General features: G+C 54.9%; 2 protein-coding genes across 2 annotated transcripts in view; one reads left to right on the forward strand and one right to left on the reverse strand.

Moving 5' to 3' along the window:
• On the forward strand, window positions 1-7,485 carry BARHL1 (BarH like homeobox 1). Its single transcript, XM_029203632.1, has 3 exons — window positions 1-658; window positions 4,623-4,845; window positions 6,442-7,485. The coding sequence occupies exons 1-3, from the start codon at window positions 193-195 to the stop codon at window positions 6,734-6,736; spliced, it is 984 nt and encodes a 327-aa protein (XP_029059465.1). The 5' UTR covers window positions 1-192; the 3' UTR covers window positions 6,737-7,485.
• A 2,786-nt stretch (window positions 7,486-10,271) lies between these two features.
• Window positions 10,272-25,451, reverse strand: part of DDX31 (DEAD-box helicase 31) — a 72,949-nt gene continuing 57,769 nt past the window's right edge. Inside the window, 2 exon segments of the mRNA XM_029202929.1 lie at window positions 10,272-12,101; window positions 12,104-12,237. Coding sequence (XP_029058762.1) covers window positions 11,767-12,101; window positions 12,104-12,237 — 469 coding nt within the window. The 3' untranslated portion in view covers window positions 10,272-11,766.

Here is a 25,451-nt window from a genome sequence, read left to right on the forward strand (position 1 = left end):
CTTTTGGATCTAATGCGCAGAGGAGGTTGGCCCAGAGCTCCCGGGCTCCCCCAAGGCTGAACTCCATCCAAGGTGCCCGCAGGCTCCCTGCCCGCCTTCCCCATGCCAGCCCGCAGCTAGGGGCAGGGGCAGCGGCGGCTGGGGTTGGGGGGGGGTGGGGAGCTTTTGGGGAGGACAGGTCGCAGCTTGGCTATGGAAGGCTCCAATGGCTTTGGGATCGACTCCATTCTCTCCCACCGAGCGGGCAGCCCCGCCCTTCCCAAGGGGGACCCCTTGCTCGGGGACTGCCGCTCGCCCCTGGAGCTGAGTCCGCGCTCGGAGAGCAGCAGCGACTGCTCTTCACCAGCCTCGCCAGGAAGGGACTGTTTGGAGACGGGCGCCCCACGGCCTGGCGGGGCTTCGGGCCCAGGTTTGGACTCCCACCTGCAGCCTGGGCAGCTCTCAGCCCCAGCCCAGTCTCGCACCGTGACCTCCTCCTTTCTGATCAGGGACATCCTTGCTGACTGCAAACCACTCGCGGCCTGTGCACCCTACTCTAGCAGCGGGCAGCCAGCCGCTCCTGAGCCTGGGGGCCGTCTTGCGGCCAAGGCTGGGGAGGACTTTAGAGAAAAGCTGGACAGAAGTAGCAGCAACGCCTCATCGGACTCTGAGTATAAAGGTAAGAAAACGGGAGTTGAAAACTTGCGGGGGGGGAGATGCTGTATTTCTGAACACTGGTAATAAAACAGGAGTGCACACACGTGGGGACATACACATATTCACTCGGAGCTGCCCCCAGGGCCCAGGCTCAGCAGTCGGTCTTGTCTGAGCCTTTCAGTCGGCCCTGTGGTTATGCTTTTGAGCAACAAAGGGTCCAGCGGAGAGAGTGAGGAGAGGGACGCTGTGTACCCCAGGAGAGATTCCCCAAAATGCACAAACTTTCCAAACTTCGGTGGACTCCCCAACCTACTGGTGGGCAGAAGCAAGTTCCTATCAGGCCAGTGGCTCTCTGGGAAAAGATCTTGCAGAAGCAAAGGAAGACCCAAAGGGTTCCGCTTGAACCCCCTTTTATAAGGGTGAAAACATAGCAGGAAATTTCAGCTGGAGCCCTCCCTGAGAACAGTCAGAATTTTCCACCCTTTAATTTGAATTTCCAGAGGGGGAGGGGAATTGAGCTTTCCCTCCCGTTGGCCCCGGTGTGATCTGGGCCCGGGAATCATGCAAAAGAAACGCTCCCTTCAAAGTAGAAAGAGCAGCCAGGCGGCTTACGAGCACGGAGCGGGTTCAGAGGTCTCTTCGAGAGGGGAGGTCTCTGCACCCACCCAACTGTTCTCGCTGGATTTGATTTTAAGTGCATTGAGCAATCAACTTCAGGTTCTGTGTGTGGGACCCAGAGACTGCCCGGCGCCCAACCTATCCTGGGGTTGCTTCCGCTCTACTTGCGTTTTCACCTCCATGAATCTTTCCATTGTTGTTGTTTCCTTTCCATCCCGTCTTAACCAGGGAGCTGAAATCAGGATTAAGATGAAAGGGGAAAGGAAGCAGGAAGAAAGGAAAAAAGGAAGAGAAGAAGGAGAGAAAGAATTCCCTAATTTTGTTTCTCACCCCCGCCCACTGCCTTCACTTTAGGTCTTTGGTGAGGCCAGAGGCAGAAAGTTCTTTCTTAGGAAGAAGTCGGGAGGCAGGAAGGGAAGGAATGTCAGGACTTCAAGGGAGAGACCCGGTGTCCCCATCCAGCAGAAGATGGGGGGCTGAGAGCCCTGTGTCCCCACCCAGCAGAAGATGGGGGGCTGAGAGTCCTGTGTCCCCACCCAGCAGAAGATGGGGTGCAGACAGAGGCTGTTCAGAGCTCTTTCAGCCTTATAATTAATTCCCAGAACCCTTTCCATGAGATAAAACTTCCCTATAAAGGCTACTTCTTTATTGTCTTGGGGGCCCTGCACCTCCTGGTCTATACTCGCACTAAGTCTTCACAAAAATTTCGGAAGGCTCATTTAACACTCTCTTCCCAACTGAGAATTCGTTTGTGGACATGCCCTGACCTCAGATCGAAACCCATTTGGGGCCCCACTCCACATCTCACTCCCTCCGCTTCCCCACACAACTGGTGGAACCTCCACCAGCCTCACTGGGCCAGTCATGCCTAGAAGATGGGCAGCTTGGGCTAGAGCACCCAGGACCCCAGGACGGAGGTCCAGACGCATGTGGCCCAGCGACCCTTGCTCCCCCCGATCACGGCCTGTTTAGAGAGGCAAGGAAAACTTGCCCCGGAGAAAGACAGGTGCGGTGCGGGGTGGGCAGGAGGGGTAAGCAAGGGAGGCAACGTAAATATATATGTATAACATCGTATCTTATTCTTTATAATTCTCAGCCACAACACTCCAGTTTTATGTCTAGAGTAAGAGGCGAGACCCCCCCGCCCAAAGCCCTGCACGCTTGTGTCTGGTGCTGGTGCTGTGAAAGGGTTCGGCTCTTGTCTCCTTTTATTTTCTTGTCCGTAGGTGGGATTTTGAGGAGAGGTTTCGTTTAAGATAATTGGAATATCAATTTTCTTCTCTTGTCCCTGATGATATCTGATCAGGGAGGTGATGAGGGCCAGCCGTCCACATATGGCTTAAATAGGTTTGGCGCTGAGGACAGAGGAAGGTCTCCCCCACCCCTAGGCACCGCTGCCTTTGCACCACCAAAGCCGCGGGGTGAAGAGGGAGCAGAATACCCACCACCGAAACAGTGTCTGGAGCATTTCTCAAAGGTGGAAGCGACTTTTTCAGGACCCACGTTAGGAAATCTTGCCGAGAGACAGACACATGGGGTGGGCATCTAAGCGATCCCCCTGTCCACCTAACCAGCTAAGAGTCGTTTCCTCCAAAGAGGGCACGGAGGGAAGGTCAGTCCCATCCCGAGTTTCTGGTATCAAAGCTTCCTCGGCATAACGTTTAAAGAAGCTGGGCTTTGAAGTAAGGCGGTCTGCCGCGCGCGCAGTCTTCCAGCCAGAGCTGATATCCGTGGAGAAATGAAACCGGCGCTTTGCTCCCAGCAGGGTCAGTGGGCCTGGAACTCTGAGGCATTGAGATCTGGGCTGAGCCTGTTTCGGAGGCTGAGGCTGGACAGCGGCGAGTGCATATCTGAAGGCTCCAGCCTGTGCCGGAGAGGGATTAGAGAAAAAGCCCAAACTCAGCCCTCACCCCACCCCCGACCTGGGAGCTCAGCACTGAGAAATGGGGGATTTTCCAAAATAGTCAGTCCAGACAATCAGGTCAAAAAGTAAGGTTTCCACAGTATCAAGTTTGAGGTTTGGATAATTGTTTCCTTGAACTTGTTTAAACTTTACCTGCCTAGCACAATAGACAGAACTCAAGTCCCCCCCACCCCATCCCAACACACCCCCAGCTCCTGAGGCAGCCGTGCCCCAACGTGGCCCGAGCCTAGGAGGGCAGGGAGAGGCCTGAGCACTGGCCTGGACGAGGCAGGAGGCAGGCATGGGCCCCCGTTTCTCACCCGCCTGGGTGCACCCGGCGCCCGGCACCCTCCCGGCCTCCAACCGCTGCCCTTCCGGTTGAAAAGTCTTACTCCCTAGTGGCTCAATTAACCGGATTATTGTTTCCTACAGAGAGAAATCAACTCACATTCAGCTGAACCCTGTCACTGCAAACGCCATGCTCAGTGAAACTCGGCGTAAAGGAAAATACAGAGAGGAAAAGAGGAAGGGAAGCCCCAAACCCCACTGCCAATTTTGGGGAGGTGGTCTCTGGTCATATCATTGCTTTAGGGGGAGAAGGAGGGAGGTCAGTGAGCTTGTTTGATCAAGTGTGCATTTGCGGTGCTGTCAACCCCAAAGGAAAGTGTTGGGGAAGATGGGATGTTCGGTCCCATCCTTGCGACTCAGGAGCAGGGACCCTGCTGGGGTGTCCTGACCAACGCGGGGTGGGGGGAAACACAAGACAGCCACAGTAGGCATCGTACTGACAAGGAAACACAGACCTCCGCGACGCGAGCATCCGAGGGGCAAACGGGTGGCTTATTTTTCCAAGTGCTTCGTGCTTCCAGATCTGGGCGCCCCGGCGATTCGCCTTCCGTGCTGTGCGCTGTTTGTAGTTTAAGAAACGGGGGCGACCATCTCTACAGATTCACACCCGTACAGGGGCCAGGCGAGATGTGGGTGCAATTATTTGTTCTTCAGGACCACGGTCCGCTCCAGGGTGAACGGGTTTTTGTCCCTCCACGAGGGTTTTTCTCCCCCATACTCCAGCCCTCAGCTTCCTCCCTTCCTGGCCTGGATGCAGCCAGAGGATCGGGGCACAGTCCTGCACCCCTGAGCACGCATCCGCACAGCCCACCGGTTTGGAACCCTTGGGTCCCTCCCCTCCTCTCCCCTCCCCTGTCAGGTCCACTTGGTGGATCCCGTTAATCCCTTCAGGGAGCGCCGGCGGGAGCGGGGTTGAGTTCTCTCTCGGCTTTGGGTTACTTCTCCCCGGAGGTGTCAGTCTTCCTCTGTCTGGGGGCTGGGACGTCCCAGCTCTGAGCTGCTCTGCCGCGGCTCCATGGGACCGGGAGTCACATTTACACGACCGACTGTGACGGGCCGCAGGCTGGGGCGGCAAGGCGGCGAGGCCGGGCCCTGACGCGCGGCTGTGTCTCCACAGTGAAGGAGGAGGGCGACCGGGAGATCTCCAGCTCGAGGGACAGTCCCCCGGTGCGCCTGAAAAAGCCACGCAAGGCACGCACGGCCTTCACCGACCATCAGCTGGCACAGCTGGAGCGCAGCTTTGAGAGGCAGAAGTACCTGAGCGTGCAGGACCGCATGGAGCTCGCAGCCTCGCTCAACCTCACCGACACGCAGGTCAAGACCTGGTACCAGAACCGCAGGTGAGGCCCGGCTGCGCGCGACAGGGTGGAAAGGGCCCCCTCCGCTCTCCTCCCTGCCCCTCCTGGGGATCCACCAGTACACGACCTGATGTGCCGAGGGAGGGCCCCTGAGCTTTCCCCGTTCTGTAAAACTAGGGAAAATGAGGACTCAGAGAGCGGCGGCCTTGCCCGAAGTCCACGGTGAGGGAGAGAGACAGGACTAGAGTCGATCAGGTGGACAGACAGACATGTGGGCCACTGGAGGTCCAAGCCTTCCCACCCTAGCCACGTCCTACCACCCCCATCCAGCCCGGGCAGCTGCTGGGGGGCAGGGGGTGGCTCTGAGCTCTCCCGGAGGGATTCTTCTGGCCTCCTCAGCCTTTCTAGCCCTGAAACGCACGGAGGGACGGGGCCCAGCCCTAGCTTCTTGGGGACTGGGGATCCGGGAAACTCGTGTTGGGCACGGGTCTTGAACCTGGTATTTCCTAATCTCCCTCCCCAACACATTCACAGGATGAAGAGATACACAAACAGGTACAAAACACACACATACAGCCACACACTCAACCCACAGTCACACACTCACATCGACGCGACTCAGTAATACAAACACACATACACCACAGTCGCCCACACACGCTTAGCGGAGGCCGGAACGGTGCTTTCCATAAACAAGCCTCAGAACACGCTGCCCCATTAATAATAAATACCTGATTACTGCTCCGGGCATCAATAATTAAGGCCCGTTACAGTAATTACACAATTATGATGATGTTGAATAATTCAGGCAGGGAAACGGGGCTGGTGTGGCTGAGTCCGACTCAGTGGGACCGCCTCGCCGGCCAGGTGCGCCCAGGAGTCCGGCCGCAGCCCTGGCAGCCAGTGTGGCCTCGGCTTTCTTGCCTTCCCCCAACCCCAGCCGACCCTCTGCTGGTAGCCTCCCGGCTTCGGCACCAGACAGACTGCAGGGCTCGCCCGAAGCCTCGGATCTGCGTGCGGACTGCCGCGGCCGCGGCCGCGCGGCGGAGAGAGCGTGCGCACATCCTCTCCCGTCGCCGTCTCTGGCCCGCGAGCTTCCGCAGAGGCGCCGCCGACTGGGGTACCGCGGCTGTGCTGGCCTCCGCCGGGCCGGCTGTGCCGCTGGGAGGATCAACCGAGTCCCCTCCAACGGCTAGCGAACCGATCCCCGCGCCCCCGCCTTCCTGTCCAAGGCGATCTCGCCTTCCTCAGGCCTCCCCAGGAGCATCCACACCCCGCTCCAAGCGCCCAGACTGCGATCCCCTGAGCAGAGTGTGGCGAGGTCAGACCCCGGGCTTTGGGGTAAGACAGCCTAGCTTAGAACCCAGGGTCTCCTCTTCCTAGGCCATCTTGAAAACTGGCCCGCGCCTCAGTTTTCTTATCTGTAAGTGGGGTTAACAGCCATGGAAGGCCGGTGGGAGATTAAAGGAGCCGATGCATGTAACCCGCTAGACGGTGCCTGGCGGCCCGTTATTTATTAACGAATTATAGTGTGACCCCTTTGGTGTCCCTGCAGGCGCTCTGGGGCACTCGTGAGGGGCAGGGGTCTCCCGGCGCCACAGTTCTGACCCCGCCTTACGCGTTTACTTCGGTCCCTAGGACTAAATGGAAGCGACAGACGGCCGTCGGGTTGGAGCTGCTGGCGGAGGCAGGCAATTACTCAGCGCTCCAGCGGATGTTCCCGTCGCCTTATTTCTACCCGCAGAGTCTGGTTTCCAACCTGGATCCCGGCGCCGCGCTGTATCTGTACCGCGGGCCCAGCGCGCCGCCGCCAGCCCTGCAGAGACCTCTGGTGCCCCGCATCCTCATCCACGGACTCCAGGGCGCCAGCGAGCCGCCCCCGCCGCTGCCCCCGCTGGCCGGCGTCCTCCCGCGGGCCGCGCAGCCTCGGTGAAGCGCCCGCCCGCCGGCCCGCGGGGCACCCGGCCCCGGCTCCGGGGCTCCGCGCCGGCCCCTTCCGCCTGCCTCTGGGAGGGCGCGGGGTTTCAACGCCCCTTCCCAGGGGCCCCGGGTCCGGCCCTCCCTGGCGTCCAGCCCAGTGTCCCCAGAAGGGCCAAATGCCAAGTCTTCTGCGTCCCGGACCCCGGGACTGAGTCTCCCTAACCATCTTCGGCGTCCTCACTCCCGGCCACTCCATCAGGGAGCCACTTCCACCGCCGGGGGTACACACATCCCCACGCCCCGCCCCCGTCACTCCCCACCCGCGCCCCCTTGCCCCTCCCCGGTGCAGGTGGGCGACCCCCATGCTGCCCTTTCCCACTCCCCCTCCACGCTCCGGCGGTACCCCAAGCCCTCTCCCCGCAGCCCTGACACGCGGAGGGGAAGGGGAGTGTGGAGCCTCCCCCCGCCCCTCCCCCCAGCTCCAGGGCCAACGGCAGAGCTGTACATACCGTGTGCAAAGTGTATATGAAGTTATTTATTCGTGACCCATGAGCCCGTGACTGTGTCCGTGAATCAGTGAGTTTGTGGCCTGTGCCCACCCTCCTCCCAGGCGGGGCAGGAAGGGGTCAGGGGACTTGCCCACCTACCCCGACCTCCAGTCCCCATCTCCGGCCTCCGTCCGGGGGGCAGCCAGGCCCCTCGGGTTCTCTCTCTTTTTTAAATGTCGAAATAAACTTCTTACAAATGACCAGGCGCCTGTCCGCGCTCCGTCGGTGGGTCCGCGCTCGGCCCTTCTTCCCCATCCCTCCTTGAGATTCATTGTCCCCTTCTGGGACTCGGGCTCCTTCCACCCTCAGTAAGGAAGTATTTTCGTCTCCCTCTCTTCCTTGGTGCTGTGGTCGTGGGCAGGGGTCTCCCCTCCTCCCTGGCCTCAGTCTTCCCATCTCTACGGTGAGGTGAGCACGCCGCTCCCCACCTGCCCCTGCCTCTCCATCTGGTTGCTGGACGCTCAGCCGCTCCCGGGGGCCGGGGTGGGGGTCAGCGCCTGGGCTGGCTGGGCTGCGGGCCGGGCTGCGGTGCCCTCGCTGAGCCGGCTCATCTGGCCGCGACAAGGGCGCCGGCAGCTGGTGACCGGCCCGCCGGCCGCGGGGGCGACAGATGGGCTCCGAGGCTACTCCTCGCCCCCCACCACCCCGTCCACCCCGCGCCCCGGCCGCTCGCGCTCGCCGACGCGGCTCTCGGCCCCCCGCACCGGGTAGGACCCGACGAGCCTTCGCTGGGAACCTGACGCCGCACCGGGTAACCCCCGACTCCCGCATCTTCTCGCTCCCCCCTTCACGCGGGGACTGTGCTGGGGATGCGGCCCAGAGGGAAGCCAGGTCCCAGCGTCTGCCGCCGGGCCCCAGCCTGCGACTCCAAGGGTCTCAGGAGAGGGCTTTAAGTTCTGAGCCAGACTCCAGACCTCCGGTTCACGTTCAAAGGGCCAAGGTCACCTCCACAGGCAGTTCTCTCTGGGGAGGTGGGCTCAGGTGCGCCCCCGCCCACACACCACCTGCAGCTCAGACTCCCAGGATCCGCCCAGGGCTGGGAAGTTTGGGGGCCGGCACGCCGAGCTCTCCCCAGTTTTGCGGCAGGATTGCTCTCAGAGAGGACGGCCTGGCCAGGAGGGGTGGGGTTCTGCTTAAACGTTGACCGTCCCGTCCCCCGGCCCCCCCCCCCCCCCGCACCCTGCTACTGTTTCCTCCCCACCGCCCAACACCCTCACACCACCGCTTTTCTTTCCCGGGATGGTGAGGGTATTATTCTAATTTTGCAAAATGCACAGCAGCTAATTAAGTCAAGGAGCGCCTTGGCTTTCAAGTTCTTTAGCATGTGAATGGGGGTTGGTAAATCCCCAGCTCTGGCTGGGGTGGGGGGTGACAGGGGACCGTCCCCAACTCAGGGTTAATGAAGTGGGAAAGGAGTCTCTCACAGCCTCCTGCAAACAAAGCCCCCCATGCAACAAACCCTGCCCAAATCCTACATGGATTGACTTAAACCCAGGGGATAAGTGCTTTAAATTAATCTCATTGAATAAGAATGAGACCAAACAAAACTCTTTAAAATCATATTAAAAATCTATCAAAGGACAACTTGCACTGGTGTGCTTTTCATTTTGTGTAAGTGAGGGACATATACTGGAGCAACCACCCTTACATTTACACAGCGGCCGTGTAAATCACAGACACATTCCCAACTATGTAATTGTCCTTGTACCGCCGAGGTGATTTCATATCTTACATTAATGAAGAACAAGACTTCCCTACAAGTTTATAATTACAATATTTTAAATTGTCCTGCACCCCCCATCTGTGATAATAACTTTACAGCCTCTGCAGTGAGGTGGGCTTCGGCTTTCATCCATTTAGAAGGCTAAATTGGTTTCCCGGTTCCCAACCCTGGGGCTGGGTGAACTCTCATTTAAAATAAGGGGAAAAAAAAAAAAAAGGAAGAATGAATTGCGTGAGACCCCCAGCAGGCAAGACAATAGGAGAGGCACTGAGAGGGGGTGTCTCTACTCCTGCACTGACACCTCCCCCCAACTTATAAACGTAGACTCCGCGGGGGCAGGGGCAACAAAGTGGAGAAGTTGAGAGTCCCCAACCAGCCTCGCTGCAAGGCTTCTGGGCATTTTCGAGAAGTCGAGCTGATTTTAGGGGTGCCCAGCCGCCAGCACGCTGAAAGGCTTTGCTCCGAACTTTTTCTCTGTGGAGCAGATTAAGAGATAAGGCATCACGGTCATGCAGGCATTTAACGAGACCAGTGGAGCGCCCTTCGCAAGCAGGGCAACTTCTCCAGTGGAAAGATAGCCTTACATTTCTGTGTCCTGGAAGCGATGGTTGGATTTTAACGGCTTCCGCTGACTTTACGTTGAGGGGCTCAAGTGCTGAACACCAAGGGCGCTAGCCGTTTGGATCCAGCTGCCTTAAGGGGCTCTCATTTACTCCCCTTTCTTCCCTAAATCTCTCCTCCCCTCACCACAGGGGGGGAAAAAAAATCAAAGGAATCCACTGGGCTTTGTCAAAATGTCCTTTGCTGAGGTTCGGTTGTCTCTGCTTCTCTGAGTGGAAAATGCCGTTTGCATTGCATCAGCGCTGCCTTAATCACTCACCAAGGGCTCTTTGCCCTTCAGTGCGTGAGAATGGGGGGCCCCCTCTGAAGACGCGCAGCGCTAAGGGTTGCAAACAGGAAGATGTCTAGGATTCGAAAACAAAGCATTTTACAAGCCCATGAGGGAAAAAAGCTTTAGGCTGCAACATTCCATGAAATGTCCAGATTCTCTGACTTTTAAATATGGGGATCAGGCTTATGACACAGAGAAAGAGGTAAGTTTGGGAAATTAGAAAAAGAGGCACGATTGGAAATACACACAAAATTAGAATAGGTACAGTGGAATTAGGCTAAAAGCTTTGCCTAATTGATGCCTGAAATGTATAATCTGTCACGAGCCATAATAAGAAAGAGATTTATTTTAAGGTTATTTAAATTTAGATAATATTAACCCTAAATCTGCTAAATCCATGTTTCTTTATTAACCGGGGGTAATACACTGATTCTACTTAGAAACAGGCCCACATAGCACCTACGGCAAGAAGCGCTCACCTAAGTGTCAGCAAAGTAAGAGTGAGTTTCCATCTCAGAATTACAGTCACTTACATGCTTTGCACAGTTCTGGCACTTCTCCCCGCCCCCCCGCCGGCCCCCGCCCCAGGAGTGCAGACTCACGCTTTAATGGAATGAATACTATGGGGGGGAAAAAATTAAAGAGTAGGGTTCCTCTTTGATCATCCTAGATCACTGGCATTAATCCTGTTTCTCACACAGCTGGGTTTTGTTTATAAAGTTTGATCCCTCCTTTTCTCATCCAAGTCACGTGGACCATTACACACGGAAATAAAAGAAAGGTGGCAGATTTGCCCAAAGTCAGGAGGACTTGTGCTGCAGGTTGGCTTATTTATTATCATTGTTACAGATTTCACCAACCGTTCCTTTTAATTCCTATGTGACAGCCAGGTCTGCGAGGTCACGTTTTCCCTCCCGCAGGGGACCGGGGCTTACTAGGCTCACAGTCACCCTTACGACGAGTCCCTTCTGGTGTGGTGCCAGCTGGAGCTCACCTTAACGCCCGAGGGATGGACGCAGGGACGCCGACCCGCTCCGCGAGATCCGCAGACAGCCCACCTTGTAACTCTCGTGGTCCTCCCTTGGCCCTTGAGGTCATGTGATCTGGAGGGGCTACAGAAGTGGGGTCTCGACACCCATGCCAGTAACTTCAGGGTGCGGGGGTGGGCTGAGGACAGGAGGAGAAGTGGAGAGGACACCGCCCAGTGCACAGAGAGGTGCCGAGGCTTTCCCCCTTCTCCTTCGGACCCCTCTGGAGTTACCCGTGTCCAAATCTTACATTTATTGGGAAATCGATATGCCCCGGGGGTCCTCTTTCAAACCTCCCAGGAAACGCAATGGGGGAGGGGCAGCTGTGGCCTGGGCCACAGTACAGACCCCAGGACCTTTCTGGAAGACAAGAGGGGATTCGATGGGAGAAAAAGCTCAGGACACTGGTGCCCTTTGACTTCAAAGGCAAATAATAAAAAGGCAACAGTAAAGCAATTAGTCCTGAGAAAGTACAATTTCCCTGGACAAGAAGGAGAGAGCATTGCATGTGAACGCGACATGGTGCTTAGAGCCCCTGCGCACGGGAAACGTGACCCGCGGAGGCGCTGGGGACCCGCGCCAAATGCTCCTTTGGTCCTTTTTAATGAAGCATCTATCTGTACATCAAGAAGATGATCTGATAAATAGGTTTTTTTCTCTTCTTTTAGCGATTCAATCCAGCTTTTAAAATCCCATTTTACAAAATTCAGGCCAATATATGCGTTGAGAGGGCAGCTTGAAGTAAACTGTGAAACTTCTTCAGAATGTCATCGCAAGGCGGGATCAAATCCCCTCCCGCCTGCAGAGAAGCATGTTAGTCTTTTACATGAAGTCGTGGTGGCACCACGTGGTCTACGGGCACTGATGGAATAAATCCGAGAGAGACCTACAAGGTAGGTTAGGGGCTAATCCATCCCGTGCTGACCCCCGCCCCCCTGACCCCTCAGGCTGCAGCGTGTCTCGGCACAGCACCGGGTCACCGGGTCTGCAGGGGGGGCGGCACCCTTCATCCTCACAAGGCTCCTCTGAGGAGAACAGGACCCCCCTCCGGGATCCACCGAGGCCCAGTCCCGTGGGGGCAGAGCTTAAAACTACTTTCTGGGAAGTCTCGCTGTCCCTCCGCAAGGCTTTCAGCTTTAGTTTGTTCCCACGGCCAAGGCTGGGCGCTGGTTTCGGACGGCGCTGCGAGGCTGGCTGCCGGGCCCTGCTCGTTTGTTTTGCTCTCTGACCTTGGTGACGCTGGTCTCCATCCCGCTGGAGTATTCCGAACGCAAGATTTCAGCAAGGCGCTGTTTACTCTGGGTCTTCCTGTGCAGGTCAGGCCTGAAGAGGGGAAAGGAAACTTTATTACTTTTTTCTTTTCCATTTGGAAAGAGGCTGATGGCAGCTGGTTCCAAGACTGCAGAACTGACATTTCTGTATTAACAGAAGTACAATCCCTTCAATGGCGCTTGTTTTGATATTCTATGCACCAGAAGATTAGATACGGCGCTGACAAGATTCTCACAACGGCGGCAAAATATCATGGCATTTTTAAAAGTGAGGCTTTGCTCTGTGTTGTTTTCATGGGGAAAAAAAAGAGCGAAAACACACTCACACTCTGATGGCAAATGAGGTGTATGATACAGCGGTTTGCCAAAAGAAGGGGAAAAACCCGCCTTGAAACTCAGCAGTCAGCGCCCGCTAGCAGCTCCTGGGAACGCCCCCCTCGGCTCCCACCTCCCCGTGCAGTTCAAAGCAACTGGCCTCCTCCTGGGGACCGGGCTCGGCGGCCAAACAGTGAGGGCTGGGGTGTCCGCCACAGACACCTCTTCACCCACCGGAGAGACTCTTGTAAATTATTTCTGACCCCCCAAACCCCAAACCCAGGTGTGCTTAGGCAGACCGGTCAGTGTCCGCACCGGGAATGGACCGCAGCGGCCCCAGGAATGGGAGGGAGGGAGGTCCTCACCTGCCCCAACCCGCAGGGAAAATGTCCAAGACTGAAAATCAATGTCAGATGGTGAATCCTGCTAACTGTTTTCAAAAGACAGCCTCATCATTAATTTGATTAGAAAAGCAGAGGGGGAAACTTGTAGAAGTTTAGTCGTACACAGAAAAAATGATTATGAAAATTGAAGAGTAAAATAATGTTTCTTAAGACAGGATCCTAACCAAAGCAACAGAGTCGCTACCAGAGACTCCGTCTTGCTCTGCCGGCAACCCCTTCAACACTGACGTGGCAGCCTCTTGGGTTCTTACAAAAGCCAGAAGTTACCCTCTGCTACTTGCGTTTACAGCATTTCCCTTTGCTGTAAAAATCAGAAGATAAACCAGACTAAAAATAAACACAACAGAACTCCTTTAAAGCCCAGGAATTAACAACAGGACTAATACCGTGCTAGTAAACTGATAAAGAAAGGGACACCATTGTAACTAGGTTAAAGCAACCATATCTCTTTACACCCCGCTGCAGAAGGCAGGGTGCAAGCAACGGTGGGCCTAAATCCGTGTCAGTCATACGACAGTTTCTACCATGACAAACGGGGAGAAACGCAAAGTCAACCTGTGTTGGGAAAAAGGTTTGAGGCAAGGGGATAACAGGACCCCGTATTTAAGGGCTAGGCAACTGTGGTAACAAGAGTACGTGCAAGGGCAGGGACGGGACTTGGTGAAAGGCTGAGAAATATACAGGGAAGGACTCTCTGGGCTCTACGTTACCACATCTGATCTTCACTCCGAGAGGCAGGTATGGCTACCATCTCATTTTACAGACAAGGAAACCAAGACTGGAGGAGGGTAAGTAACCTCCCCAAGACCATCCAGCTCCTAGGAGCAGAAGCCCAGATGCAAACACAGGGCCGATGGACTCAAAGCCTGAGCTCCTCCCACCAGGCAGCCGGTCCCGGATGGAACAATTGGGCAGGACAGGAAGGTCCAGCGGGGTCGAGGGTGACAAATGACCACGATCTGACGTGGAGGAGGCCTTCGTGGTCTCACGTGAACGTTTCAGTGGGACGATGCGGGCAGAGGCCAGATGACAGAGGGAGGAGTGAGGGGAGAGCTGAAGGGTGAAGGAGGTGCCTGGGCTGGAACCCGGCTCTGCCGCTCATTAGCTGAATGACGTGGTGAACGGGTGACGCGGGCTTCTTCATCTGAAAAATGGGGATGACACTTGGAACGAAATTCATAGGATGCGTAAAAATTAAAGAGAGTAAGACATACGGAGTGCTGGCTGGTGGCTGGCATGTGGGTTGCAGACAATCAGCGTTAAAAACGGAGCAGCTGAAGCCCAGAGATGCCAAGCGAACCTCCGCCTCCCTGTCCCCTGCCCCAGGCCACACAGGAGCCAGGACTGACCCTGGGGCCTGACGGCGGGGCTGGGGCTCTGGTGACCGCGTCACCCTTTCTGTGCACAGCAGCGGTTCTAACCCCCCAGACCCTGCCCGTGTGGACTGTGTGCCCTGGTGTCCGGGGGAGGTCCATCCACACGTTGGGCCTCACGCGTGGCTGGGAAGCGGCAAGAGACGGGCCTGCAGCGGAACGCGCTAAACTCGTTCCAAACGGAAGGCTGTCAGCTCCCGTGCCTGCGGTTTATTTTTAGCCGGGTGACACGACAGCCAGAGTGAGCAGGCTCTGACGGGAAGGAACGCTTTCTCTCCCCCCTCGTTTGAAGGCAGGTGCTCACGTCGTGTATAATTTTACATGTAACAACCTGAGTTTCAAAATATGCAAAATTTCAGTCAAGATAGCCGCCCCAGCCTAAGCCCTAGCACTTCAACGGCGGCTCCTGCCGCTGCCGCAAGGTAAGCAGCCGGAGCCTGGACTGCCGGCAGCGCGAGCAGACGGGGGATGCGCCCCGCTTCCAGCCGAAGGCGCTGGGCAGCGCACCTGGGCTCAGACCGCTGGGCCTCCAGACCCAGCACCGAGGACCCCACCGAGGCGTGCGACACACCGGTGTGTGTACACACACCCACACCGCTCTCGTCTGCTTCTGAGCCACGTGAGATCTGGCCCTTCCCAGGCAAGCTCAGCCAGCCCTGGGGCTGTGGAAGGTCACCTCTGGTGTGTGTGTCATGCCACACTGATCAGGAATATTTGTCGAGGGGCCTTGAGTCCACACCGACCGAGCCAGAGGGTGCTGTTAGAAAGCGGGGCTTGGAGACGGTCCTGCTTGCCTTGAAGTTATGACCTCAAAATTTCCTATAGCTACTCTATGATTTTATTCTAGTCAGTGGACTTCCAACTTGGGACCCAACCTCAAACTCTGAGTGGTGGTCCAGACAGCAAACAGGGGTTCCTGCCTTCCAGACCCAGACCTCTTCCTCGGGAGGAAGAACCTTGGGGTCAACCCTGCAGGGGTTTCCCCTGCTGTCAGCTGCCACCCCAACGGGACCCACCCTTCCCTTGGCCAGCTCGCTGCCTGCTTTTCCTCTGTTCTGAGGCCCAGTGCCGGAAAGGCAAAGTACAGATGGGAAGATGAAACGTTCTAAACCCAAGCCCACGATGGGCTTCTCCTGCCAAGCTGCAGTTCTCCCAGAAACTTGCCAACGTTCTCGCCCTCCCTGCCCCCCAAACGCCCAAACCCCTCTCAAATGGGCGTCCTGAGCATCCACCGGAGTAATCCTGTAGTTACCAAGCAACAGATCAGTTTATCTAACCACAGGGAACTCCCTTGTAGTGAAGGCTGGATAACCCCCCCCTTGGTTACCAGGCTGGATTACCCAGCAGGATAGGCAGATGCCACTTTCACTGCCAATGAGGTGAAATCACAGCCTAATTAGTAAATCAATACGCCTGCTAGGATGGCCACTGGAGAAGAGAGATCTCAGGACCTTCTCCCAACTTTATCAATAAATTCATAGGCGATCGTCCTATAGGTAAAAAGCCATTCTAACACAGGCTTTTGCTAATGGCATTCTTTTGCAGGGCAGAATTTTTCATTTTATCATTAGGTAAACTATGCATTTTTATGTACCGTCAATTCTCTCAACATTCTCTTTTCTGTTTTATGGCTTTAGGACCATGCTCAGAAAAGCCTTCCTCACCGTAGCCTTTTTAAAATATTCAAGGATATCTTCGTTTAGCCTCTGCTATGGCTTTAATTCCATCTAGATTTTGTTCTGGCTTATGGTAGGATGTGGCGAATTTAACTATTTCTTCCCAAGAGTTATCCAGTTATCCGAGACAGTCACTGAACAAGCAATCTCTTCCACCAAGGTCTTGAAATGTGCCTCTAGTGCCTTCCTTCCGACTTTTAGAACACTTCCTGCCGGCCATATTTAAAGCGTAGATGACGGTGGTGATGACGACAGCGGTGGCCCACGTTAGCGGGGTCCACCACACACACGAACATATAAGCAAATAACAATGACAGGCGTTAACGGAGTTAAATATAAAGCATGTCAAATCACAGCCACTGACACTGGCTCTGTGACTTTAATAATAACTGTATTATTAGCACGTGCACGACACCTACTTACGTCAGGTGCTGTTGTAAACACTTGAGAGGCATCTAACTCGTTTACTTCAACAATCCTGTGAAAGAGGCACCACAGGCACGGCAACCGAGGTGCAGGGGGGTCAAACAGCACATCCAGGGAGGAGGTGGGATCGGGGCCCAGGACTTTCCGACTCCGCGATGCACACACTTAACCACTGTGCTGTAAGTTTTTACCACAAGGAGCAAGTTCCTCACGAAATAGTTCCAGTACAGAAGCAACGTTCACATTACAGCAGACCTCGAAGACTTTTGGAACCCCTGATAAAGTGCATCGTAAGAGTAACAGCTGGATGACAAGTGAAAAAAGCAGTTTAAAAAAATCATGGGGCTTCCCTGGTGGCGCAGTGGTTGAGAGTCTGCCTGCCGATGCAGGGGACATGGGTTCGTGCCCTGGTCCGGGAAGATCCCACGTGCCGCGGAGCGGCTGGGCCTGTGAGCCATGGCCGCTGAGCCTGTGCATCCAGACCCTGTGCTCCGCAACGGGAGAGGCCACAACAGTGAGAGGCCCGCGTACCACACAAAAAAAACAAAAACAAAAACAAAACAAACAAACAAACAAAAAAAATCATGATTTGCTCAATCTCATTATAGATATAAAAAGATCCTACATGTACACCTGCAGAGAAAGTATGAGGCACAAAAAATGCGAATTAAGATTAACTTGCATTGTGGGCTTTTACTGGATGATTTTTAAGCTTTTCTCTATTTCCCAAATTTTTACAATAAACACATTATTATTTTTGTAATCAGGAAAAGCAGTACACTCATTTTAGGGGAAAAAAAAATCAAGTGGTACAATTTTACCCTGGGCTGAAATATCAAAGTATTTTAATTTTTACTTATCAAAAACCTCTTTGCCTCTGGCTTTCAGTTTGTTTTTGTGAGGGATTTTTCTCTTGTGGTATAATTAAAACAGACAAGACAGAAGACCAGTAAAGCATATTTCTTTCTCTAGTCTGAAAAATTCTGCTTGTAAGCAAATGACCCAGGGCCACACTGAGGCCCCAAGGACCCTGCAGCAGAAGCAAGCCCCCAGACTGGAAGAAAAGCCTGGGTTCTGAGTGATCGTGGAAGGAGACAGTGAAGGCTTCCGAGGCTTGAGGCTGACTCCAAGTTTCTACCCTCCTGCCTCGCCCTTACGGATGAAGCAAAGGCACAGAATCTGAGGGGGTTTAGGGGGCTCTCAGATGACAGTGAGAGTGACCAACAACTCCAGGGAGAAGGTGACAAGCAGTCCCCCTGAGGCAACAAAGTAGTTCAGGTGCAGAACCCGCCAGTGTGGGACGATCATTTAGCCTACTGAAGGGAAACAAGCTATCAGACCTTTTACGGCCATCGCAGGAAAAGGAGGTGCATCGGGGCTCCTTAACCTCTGGATTCTGTTTCGGCAGAGATGCATGCTGATGGGCTGCCCATTTTAGGGATGCCTTCTTTGCGATTTCTTAGGACCATACCGACTCTAGCGCTTGTAAAGCTCCCAGGGCCCCAGAAGACACTCCACTCCAGTGGAGCCCTACTGAGGCAGTGGATATCATTCCAGAAAATTCCTGAGTGGCTCTGTGGACGCAGAGACGGAGAAAAAGTGGGTCTCTGCCTCACACCTAACAACCAGACCCAGTGAAGAGCTGGTGGCAGGCGGATGCCAGGCCGTGCAGGTCACAAGCGGTCAGTATGTAGATGCCATGACCAACCTGCTGCCCGGAAAGGCGCCCACCACGGGAAGGGGGACAGAGACAAGGCTTAGAGATGGCCGAGGTCTGAAAGCGACGCCCTGAGTCAGAATCCCAGAAGTGCATGGAGCTTTGGGATTACCTGTCCAAGTGCCAGAGACCTTCATGGAAGTTCTGTCAGGAGCCAGGCCTGGACGTCACACAGCAGGTGGCGGTGTTGGGGAAGAGGTGAGGCAGCAGGACCCTGACAGCGCTGGTTGGAATCCCAGCCCGGCCCTCACCTAGCTGACGACCCTGCAGAGTCAGTAGCTTCCCCTAAGCTGAGATTCCTCACACGTCAGAAAGGGCCTCCACGTGGATGCAAGGGGTAGCGTGAAGGTAAAACGAAGGATGCTTTATAAAATCTAATTCTCTGTGAAAACGTTAAGATGGAGAAATACAGGGTGCACGTGGAAACAATTCAGTGTTTCTGTAACTGGCATGACTGTATCCTGCAAACACTGAGACTGATAAGCTTGGGCAGAATCCCAGCTCCAAACCCTCTGGGCTTGCCCTGCTTGACACCATTATCGATAACTCGAATGACATTATGAGGCATATTTATCACCTCTGCAGATGAGACGAAGCCTGCAGGGACAGCTAGCATGCTGGACGGCAGAGCACCCCAACGGGCCAGAAGGATGGGCTCAGCTAAAAGGTGACCCTGAACTGGGGGCCCACGCTCTTGCGTCAGAGAAGGCGGGTGGTTTGGCTCGTCACATGTGCACACAGGCAGGGGCTCAGCTGCCTGAGCCACAGGCTGACCCGAAGCCGAGGGTGGGAGAAGCCGCACAGCGTCGAGCCTGGAGGCCAGGGTGCGAGTCCCAGCCCCGCCCCGGGAGAGGGACAGCACGTGAGGACATGGGAGGACCAGAGGAGGAAACCCACGGCTCTGACCGGAGCCCAGCGCGGCTGAGCCCCACGTGGGTGGCAGCCGTGATCTCTGCTGTCACCGCTGGCTGCAGTGACAGACGTGGCTGCCCTCCTCTCTGGGCCGGCCAGGCTCTACTGCATGTTTGGACAGTTGGACGAGCCAGATTCTGACAAGAACCTGGGCGGAGAGAAAAGCCGCCCAGACGACGGGCTGGGACGTGGGGCGGCTGGAGGCGCCGGGGCGGAGCTGGCCCTCGGAGGGGAGGACCCCGGCACCGTCCTGTAGAGGCTGCGGGACCTATTTTCTGAGCTTGGCCGAGGCACTACTTCTCTCAGTGCCAGGCTGCTTACTCTCAAAAGGATTAAACGAACTAATGAATCACAGCCCGTATCAGAGCGCCCGTCCTGAAGGCACCGGGAAAACGCTGACTGTAATTATCATTAACAATCCGGAAAGAGGAAAGGCAGAGGAGATGAGCAGCCGTCATCAGATACCGGATGCCTTGTCACGTGGACCCGGGACTGCTTCGATCGGTAACACCTTGTGTCGCTAGCTTTGTATGTCACGCACATTCAGGATCTGGATCCCGGAGGCCAAAGGGCGGGAAGTGAAAGTGGTCAACTTGGGCTCATTGCAGGAGCTCTAGCCAGGTAGCTCTAACTCACTCCACCCTGGAGGTGGCGAGTCCCCCCTACCTCGCTGCTGGGAGCCCTGAAGTGGAGGTCTTACAACCAAGGAGTAATGTGACCGACGGCACAAGGTTCTGGTGGGCGGGAGCGTTCGGGGAAGAGTCTATAAAACTTCCACTTTTCTTCTTTTTCTTTTTGGCCACACCGCGAGTCTTGTGGGATCTTAGTTCCCCGATCAGGGATTGAACCTGGAGCCTCGGCAGTGACAGCGCCAAGTCCTAACCGCTGGACCGCCAGGGAATTCCCGTGAAGCTTTCACTTTTTACCCACAGACTCAGAGAGAAGCGGGCAGGGGTAGAGGAATCAGCATTTACTGGACGACGACTCTAAGCCCCGGCCGGTGCCGCGTGTCCATCATCCCTCCCCACGCCCCACACGACCTGACAGGCCCCGCGGCAACGCGAAGCTGCTGCTGAGCGCCTGACTCCAAGCCCGGGCCTCTCCCACTGCACCCTCTGCCTCTAGACTCAGAAGGAAACTAGAGAAAAAGCCGGATCCACATCTTGCCCGCAGCTGTCTGTTGTCAGAGATCTGCCCCATGAGCAGAAAGCTGCTCCCGCCCACTCCAGGGTTTGCCATTCTGATGGCTTCAAATCAAATCCTTCCATATATGCACCAAAATGTCTTCTGCTTTAAGTCCATTTCTCCCATTACACAAAGAATTATCTGTTCACGGGCAAGAAACACCCTTAACAGAATTCATCTACTTGTTACTTAGCCTAATACTAATCATAGAAACCAGAAGCTTCCAAACGGGTGCAGGCAAGGAAGGAGACGAGTGCCAGGAATGTGGGCTCCAAAGTCTCTCAGACTCAGTGCCGCATGACCGGGCATGTCCACTTTCTCACCAGTTACTGGGAACTCGGCCGAGGTCGAAGGGACCTGGTGAGGCTCAACGAGACAACGCGTGTGGATTCAGCACGGCCAGGGGCACACGTACTCCCTCAAGAGACATGCTGGCAGACAGCCAAATGCCGTCACTCTGGGATGTGACGCTCTCAAACCACACCCCTCTTCTGGACTACTTATTGGTTAAGACGTCACTCCACGTGTCAGCCTGCTGCTGGAGCGTCAGGACCAGAATGGAGAGAACATCTGGAAAAGACCTGAGGTCATTCCCTATGGGTCCTAACCAGACGGAAAGGCTCTGTGGCATAAGAGCAAGGAGTATGTGGAGGGGCTGGGGATGTGAAGGAGCCCAAGGAACGTGGAGACAGGTGAGAGGAGGGGAGTCGTCGGCCTGAACTAAGCTGCGTGTAGCAAGCGGAGAGCTGGGGGACCGTCGTGCTCCTTCCTTCCTGGTTTCTCGAATAGCCTGAACTAGAAGAGCCTGGAGCAAGGACAAGGCGTTGCAGAGTCGGGTCTCCTGCTGCGCGAGGCCTCGTGGGTCTGGCATCTGCCAACGCATGCTGGGCCGGGCACATCTTCAGACTCCAGGGCCGGGAAGGCTCCAACGGGAATGTGCCGTCTCCAGCATCCTCCCGGGAGAGGCTGGCTGGGTTCCTGTTCTTTGTTGTCAGCCCTGCCTGCCTGCCTGAAAGCACACGCCCCGTGGCCCCCGCTGTCTGCAGGTGACCCAGGTGTGGAGGCAGCGCAGGGCCACTGTGAAATCCCCGATTGCCTCATTAGCCGGGGGTGGGCACGGACCGGTGGCGGGGGTGTTTCATGAGGAGGCTGCTAATTGCACGGTGTCAGGCAGAACAAACAGTGGTAGAAGCAAGGACCAGATGTAAAGAGCCGCGTGTGCAGGGCTGGCGCCTGGCGGCGGGCAGGGAGCAACCTGGAGCTGCACCGGGGGTGCTGAGGGCAGAGGGCCGGCCCTCCGAGGAGCCCTGCCCATGCAGCTCAACCCAGGGCTGTGTGTGAATGCAACGGGGGGACCTCAATAATCACATCACCCCCAAGTGACCCCTCTGTGCCGGTGTTCTTCACCCAGACAGACCCAGCCACCGTCCACAGCACTCGTCCTGCCCCTTGTCCCAGTCTGGACACTTCTTGTCGGTATAGATGTCCCAGAGAGGCAAGCCAGCGTGGGCTTCGAAGCCACCCACCTCATCACCCTTGACACAGAGGCCGGTAGAATATGGTCTCGGCTACAGTCCATACAGCTCACCCAGGCTCTGAGTGAAAATTCTCTCCCTTAACCCGAACTCACCTTTAAAGCACGGGCCCTCCTGTGTTTTCATACGGCTCCCTAGCAGCCTGTGAGAGGAGATTCTGCTCCCCTGCCCCACGGGACACGCACACCTGTCCTCACAGTCACTGCTGGTGGTCCTAGCTGTTTCCCTCTGGTCTTCAGGCTGAGGTCGAGTGAACCGACCCTCTGTGGGCATCTGCCCTGGCCCTACCCAGGCTGGTGGAGACCCCGATCCCGAACCCACTCCTCTCCACGTTCTGTGGGTTCCTCCACTGTGACGTCGGGGAAACAGGGCCCGAGGCTCAGTCCTTCTCGGGGACTGTTTCATGCCAAGAGGAAAGTGACCCCATGCTTGTTCTCTCAGGACAGACTACGGAGTGGACGGGGCGCTCTGAAAGGCAGGATTTGCTGTTTGCTGGGCTAACTAAACAATTAAGAGGCGTTTACCTGGTTCCTGTCAGAACAACTCCTCTTTTCTCTTTCCCTTTATGCTCTTCGTCTCAGAATTGCAGAAGACTTTCAGGTTCCGTTCATCTATTCAAAACTACTTCCTGGGCTTCCCTGGTGGCGCAGTGGTAGAGAGTCCGCCTGCCGATGCAGAGGACGTGGGTTCGTGCCCCGGTCCGGGAAGATCCCACATGCCGCGGAGCAGCTGGGCCCGTGAGCCATGGCCGCTAGGCCTGTGCTCCGCAACGGGAGAGGCCACAGCAGTGAGAAGCCCGCGTACCGCAAAAAAAAGAAAAAAAAAAAGAAAAAAACAAAAACAAACAAAAAAAAACAACTACTTCCTGAGCACCTATCACGTGCCAGGTAGGTGCTGGGGATGCGATGAGGAAAACCAGACAGGGTTTCTACCCTGGGCTACACGGAGGGGAGAGACAGGAACCACACAGACAAACATCACAGACAGGTGTAGGGCTACTGTGACGGCGGTGGGGGGTGGTGGGGTGGTGGAGTGGGGGCATGCGGTGTCCACCCAGGCAGGCGTGCCAGAGGAGACTTCCTCGAAGAAGGGACAGAGGCCCAAAGACGAAGAGGGGTGAGGAGAGGCCCAGGCCCGCAGCATGCCGGGCAAAGGCCCCGGGAGAGAACGAGAAAGGAGGGGTGCCAGCTGAGGCCGTGGGGAGAGGGAAGAGGGGGTGTGTCCTAAATATTAGAGTAACGAGACATCACCGAAAGGCTGGAAGAAGCGGGGGGCGCGACGGGCAAGGGGAGCACCGGTCAGCGGGACCGGAAGGGCCGCAGGAGGCCCAGCAGTGGACCGTTCTACAATGAAGTTGAGGGGATCCATGGGGACGGGGCGGGGAGGCTGAAGGGGGAGACCAGGAGGCCAGAGGGATCAGGGCAGGGATGAGCAGTGCAGGACGCTGCTCCAAGATCGGGTGCGGAGAGGAACCCCCATGTTTCCAAACGGGGCTTTGTCCAGCCTCTGACCTCACGTCTGGCCACTCTGTCTTCCTACAGAACGATGACTGGCTCAAGGAAACGGAGAGAATTTTCACGGTGGGCAAGATTCCAGGTTTGCCTTCAGCTAATTAAGTGGTATTAGGGAGGCTGTAAAGGCCACATAAAAATTGGCAGGCAAGATGCTCCTAATGATGAGAATATTGCTTTGCAGGGAGATGCGGCTGCAGCATCTCCATGCTCGTCTTGGAGGGGACCAGCCCCGCGTTTTCAAGGTGGTTGCTCATAAGAAAACTTCGAGGTGCTAAAAGGTTGACAGTTAATGACAGGTTCACGCTCTCTGTTCCAGGGATGCTTCTAAGTGTGGTGAAGGCCGGCGGGAAGAACCAGTGCTCCTGTCTTGGTCACCACCTCCGCAAGTGCTCCCGTGTTCATGTCCCAGACACCGTGTCGATGCTTTGTACTCGTCACCTGGTTGATCCCCAGACAACACTGTGAGGCTCCGTGCCACTATTTGAGAGGCGAGGGGACTGAGGAACAGAAACGGTAAGTGACCCAACCCAGATGCCGGTGTGGGTAAAACCCAGGCTCTTGTTAATTACTGCATGACACTCCCACAGTCAGCATTTAAGAAACAAGTGGAGGGGCAGGGAGATGGCTGATGGGGGTATGAACTTCTCAAACTAGAGTCTATTCAACACAGTAACTCTCACAAGTTATTTAATAATTACTGAAAAAGTGAGAGTGACAATCAGAGAGGGACAGAGCAAAGGCCTTCAAAGATGAAAAACGGGAGAAAACTATAATTTGAAAAGATACAGGCACCCCTATGTTCACAGCAGCACTATCTACAATAGCCAAGACATGGAAGCAACCTAAGTGTCCATCGACAGAGGAACGGATAAAGAAGACGCGGTATATATGTACACAATGGAATCCATCCTACCCAGCCATAAAAAATGAAACGATGTCATTTGCAGTAACATGGATGGATCCAGAGATGATCATACTAAGTAAGTCAGACAAAGACTAATATCACATAACACCACTTATCACTTACAGGTGGGATCTAAAAAAATGATACAAATGAGCTTATTTACAAAACAGAAATAGACTCATAGACATGGAAAACAAACTTATGGTCACCAAAGGGGATGGGGGGGCGGGTGGGAGATAAAATAAGAGTTTGGGATTAACATATATACACTACTATACAACAGGTAAACAACAAGGTCCTACTGTAGAGCACAGGGACCTAGACTCAGTATCTTTTAACAACCTATAATGGAAAAGAATCTGAAACATATATAAATATATATGTATAACTGAGTCACTTTGCTGTACACGTGAAACTAACACAACATTGTAAATTAACTATACTTCAATGAAAAAAGAGAAACATAAATTAAAAAAAAAAAGGTGAAAAATGACCCTGAAACGGAGGTCTACAAAATCTCTGATTTGAACTTCAATGATAAAGCATTTCACAGATGAGAAAAGTCTGGCAAGAATGACCTCCCTAAGGATGTTTCCTTATTTTAACAAGTACACTAAATGTAGAACTTTGGAAGTAACAGAGGTGAAGGACATGCTCTGTCCTGCTGGGTACGGACGGTGGCTAGGATGTGAGGCCCGGCCCCAGGGGACCGGCTCCGTCCCCTTCCACTACGGATCCCAGCCTGCTGAGCCCTGACCAAGCACACCCAGATCCAGTAGGTACTAAGGGATCAGACAGCCCTACTTTTTGATCAAATGAGAACTACCAGGTAACACTTAGCTGGGCTGGTTTGAGAAAATTTATACAAAGAAATCTACGCACTAAGAAGAACTTCAGAAAGACCCAGATGGTAGAAGTCAGTGGTGAGACCAGCCTTAGGTAGCTGCAAACTAAACAGTTTGGGGGAAAGTGAACTTACAATTATAGCATATAATCCAAATGAGATAGGGTGGTTTAAACCCAACAGACTCGCCCTTTCACATTGCCACCATAACACTAAGACTTTAAGGCTCATTACTTTCTATATCCTTGAACCACTGACCAGAGTGTCAAACGGATGAGGAAGTTGTCTGCTCACTGGTCCTGGACAGGTTCTACTCACATGTGTGACTGCCTAGACAGACAGACAGACACCCTGGCAAACAATGCAGCCCTGCGCTCCCAGAGCAGACAGCGCCGGGTCTCAGCGACTCCTGGGAGGATGGAAACTCTGGAAGGTATGTTACCTTTGCTTCCTTCTCAGGG

Source organism: Monodon monoceros, unplaced genomic scaffold (genome assembly GCF_005190385.1).
Source record: "Monodon monoceros isolate NGI ecotype Baffin Bay Population unplaced genomic scaffold, NGI_Narwhal_1 Super_Scaffold_5, whole genome shotgun sequence".
NCBI lineage: Eukaryota > Metazoa > Chordata > Mammalia > Artiodactyla > Monodontidae > Monodon > Monodon monoceros.

What these genes read in the sequence shown, in the direction of transcription:
- BARHL1 (XM_029203632.1), top strand. Translation starts at nt 193, where the DNA reads ATGGAAGGCTCCAATGGCTTTGGGATCGACTCCATTCTCTCCCACCGA. An exon ending in ATCGGACTCTGAGTATAAAG is followed by an intron (nt 659 to 4,622) that starts GTAAGAAAACGG and finishes GTGTCTCCACAG; the next exon opens with TGAAGGAGGAGGGCGACCGG. An exon ending in ACCTGGTACCAGAACCGCAG is followed by an intron (nt 4,846 to 6,441) that starts GTGAGGCCCGGC and finishes TTCGGTCCCTAG; the next exon opens with GACTAAATGGAAGCGACAGA.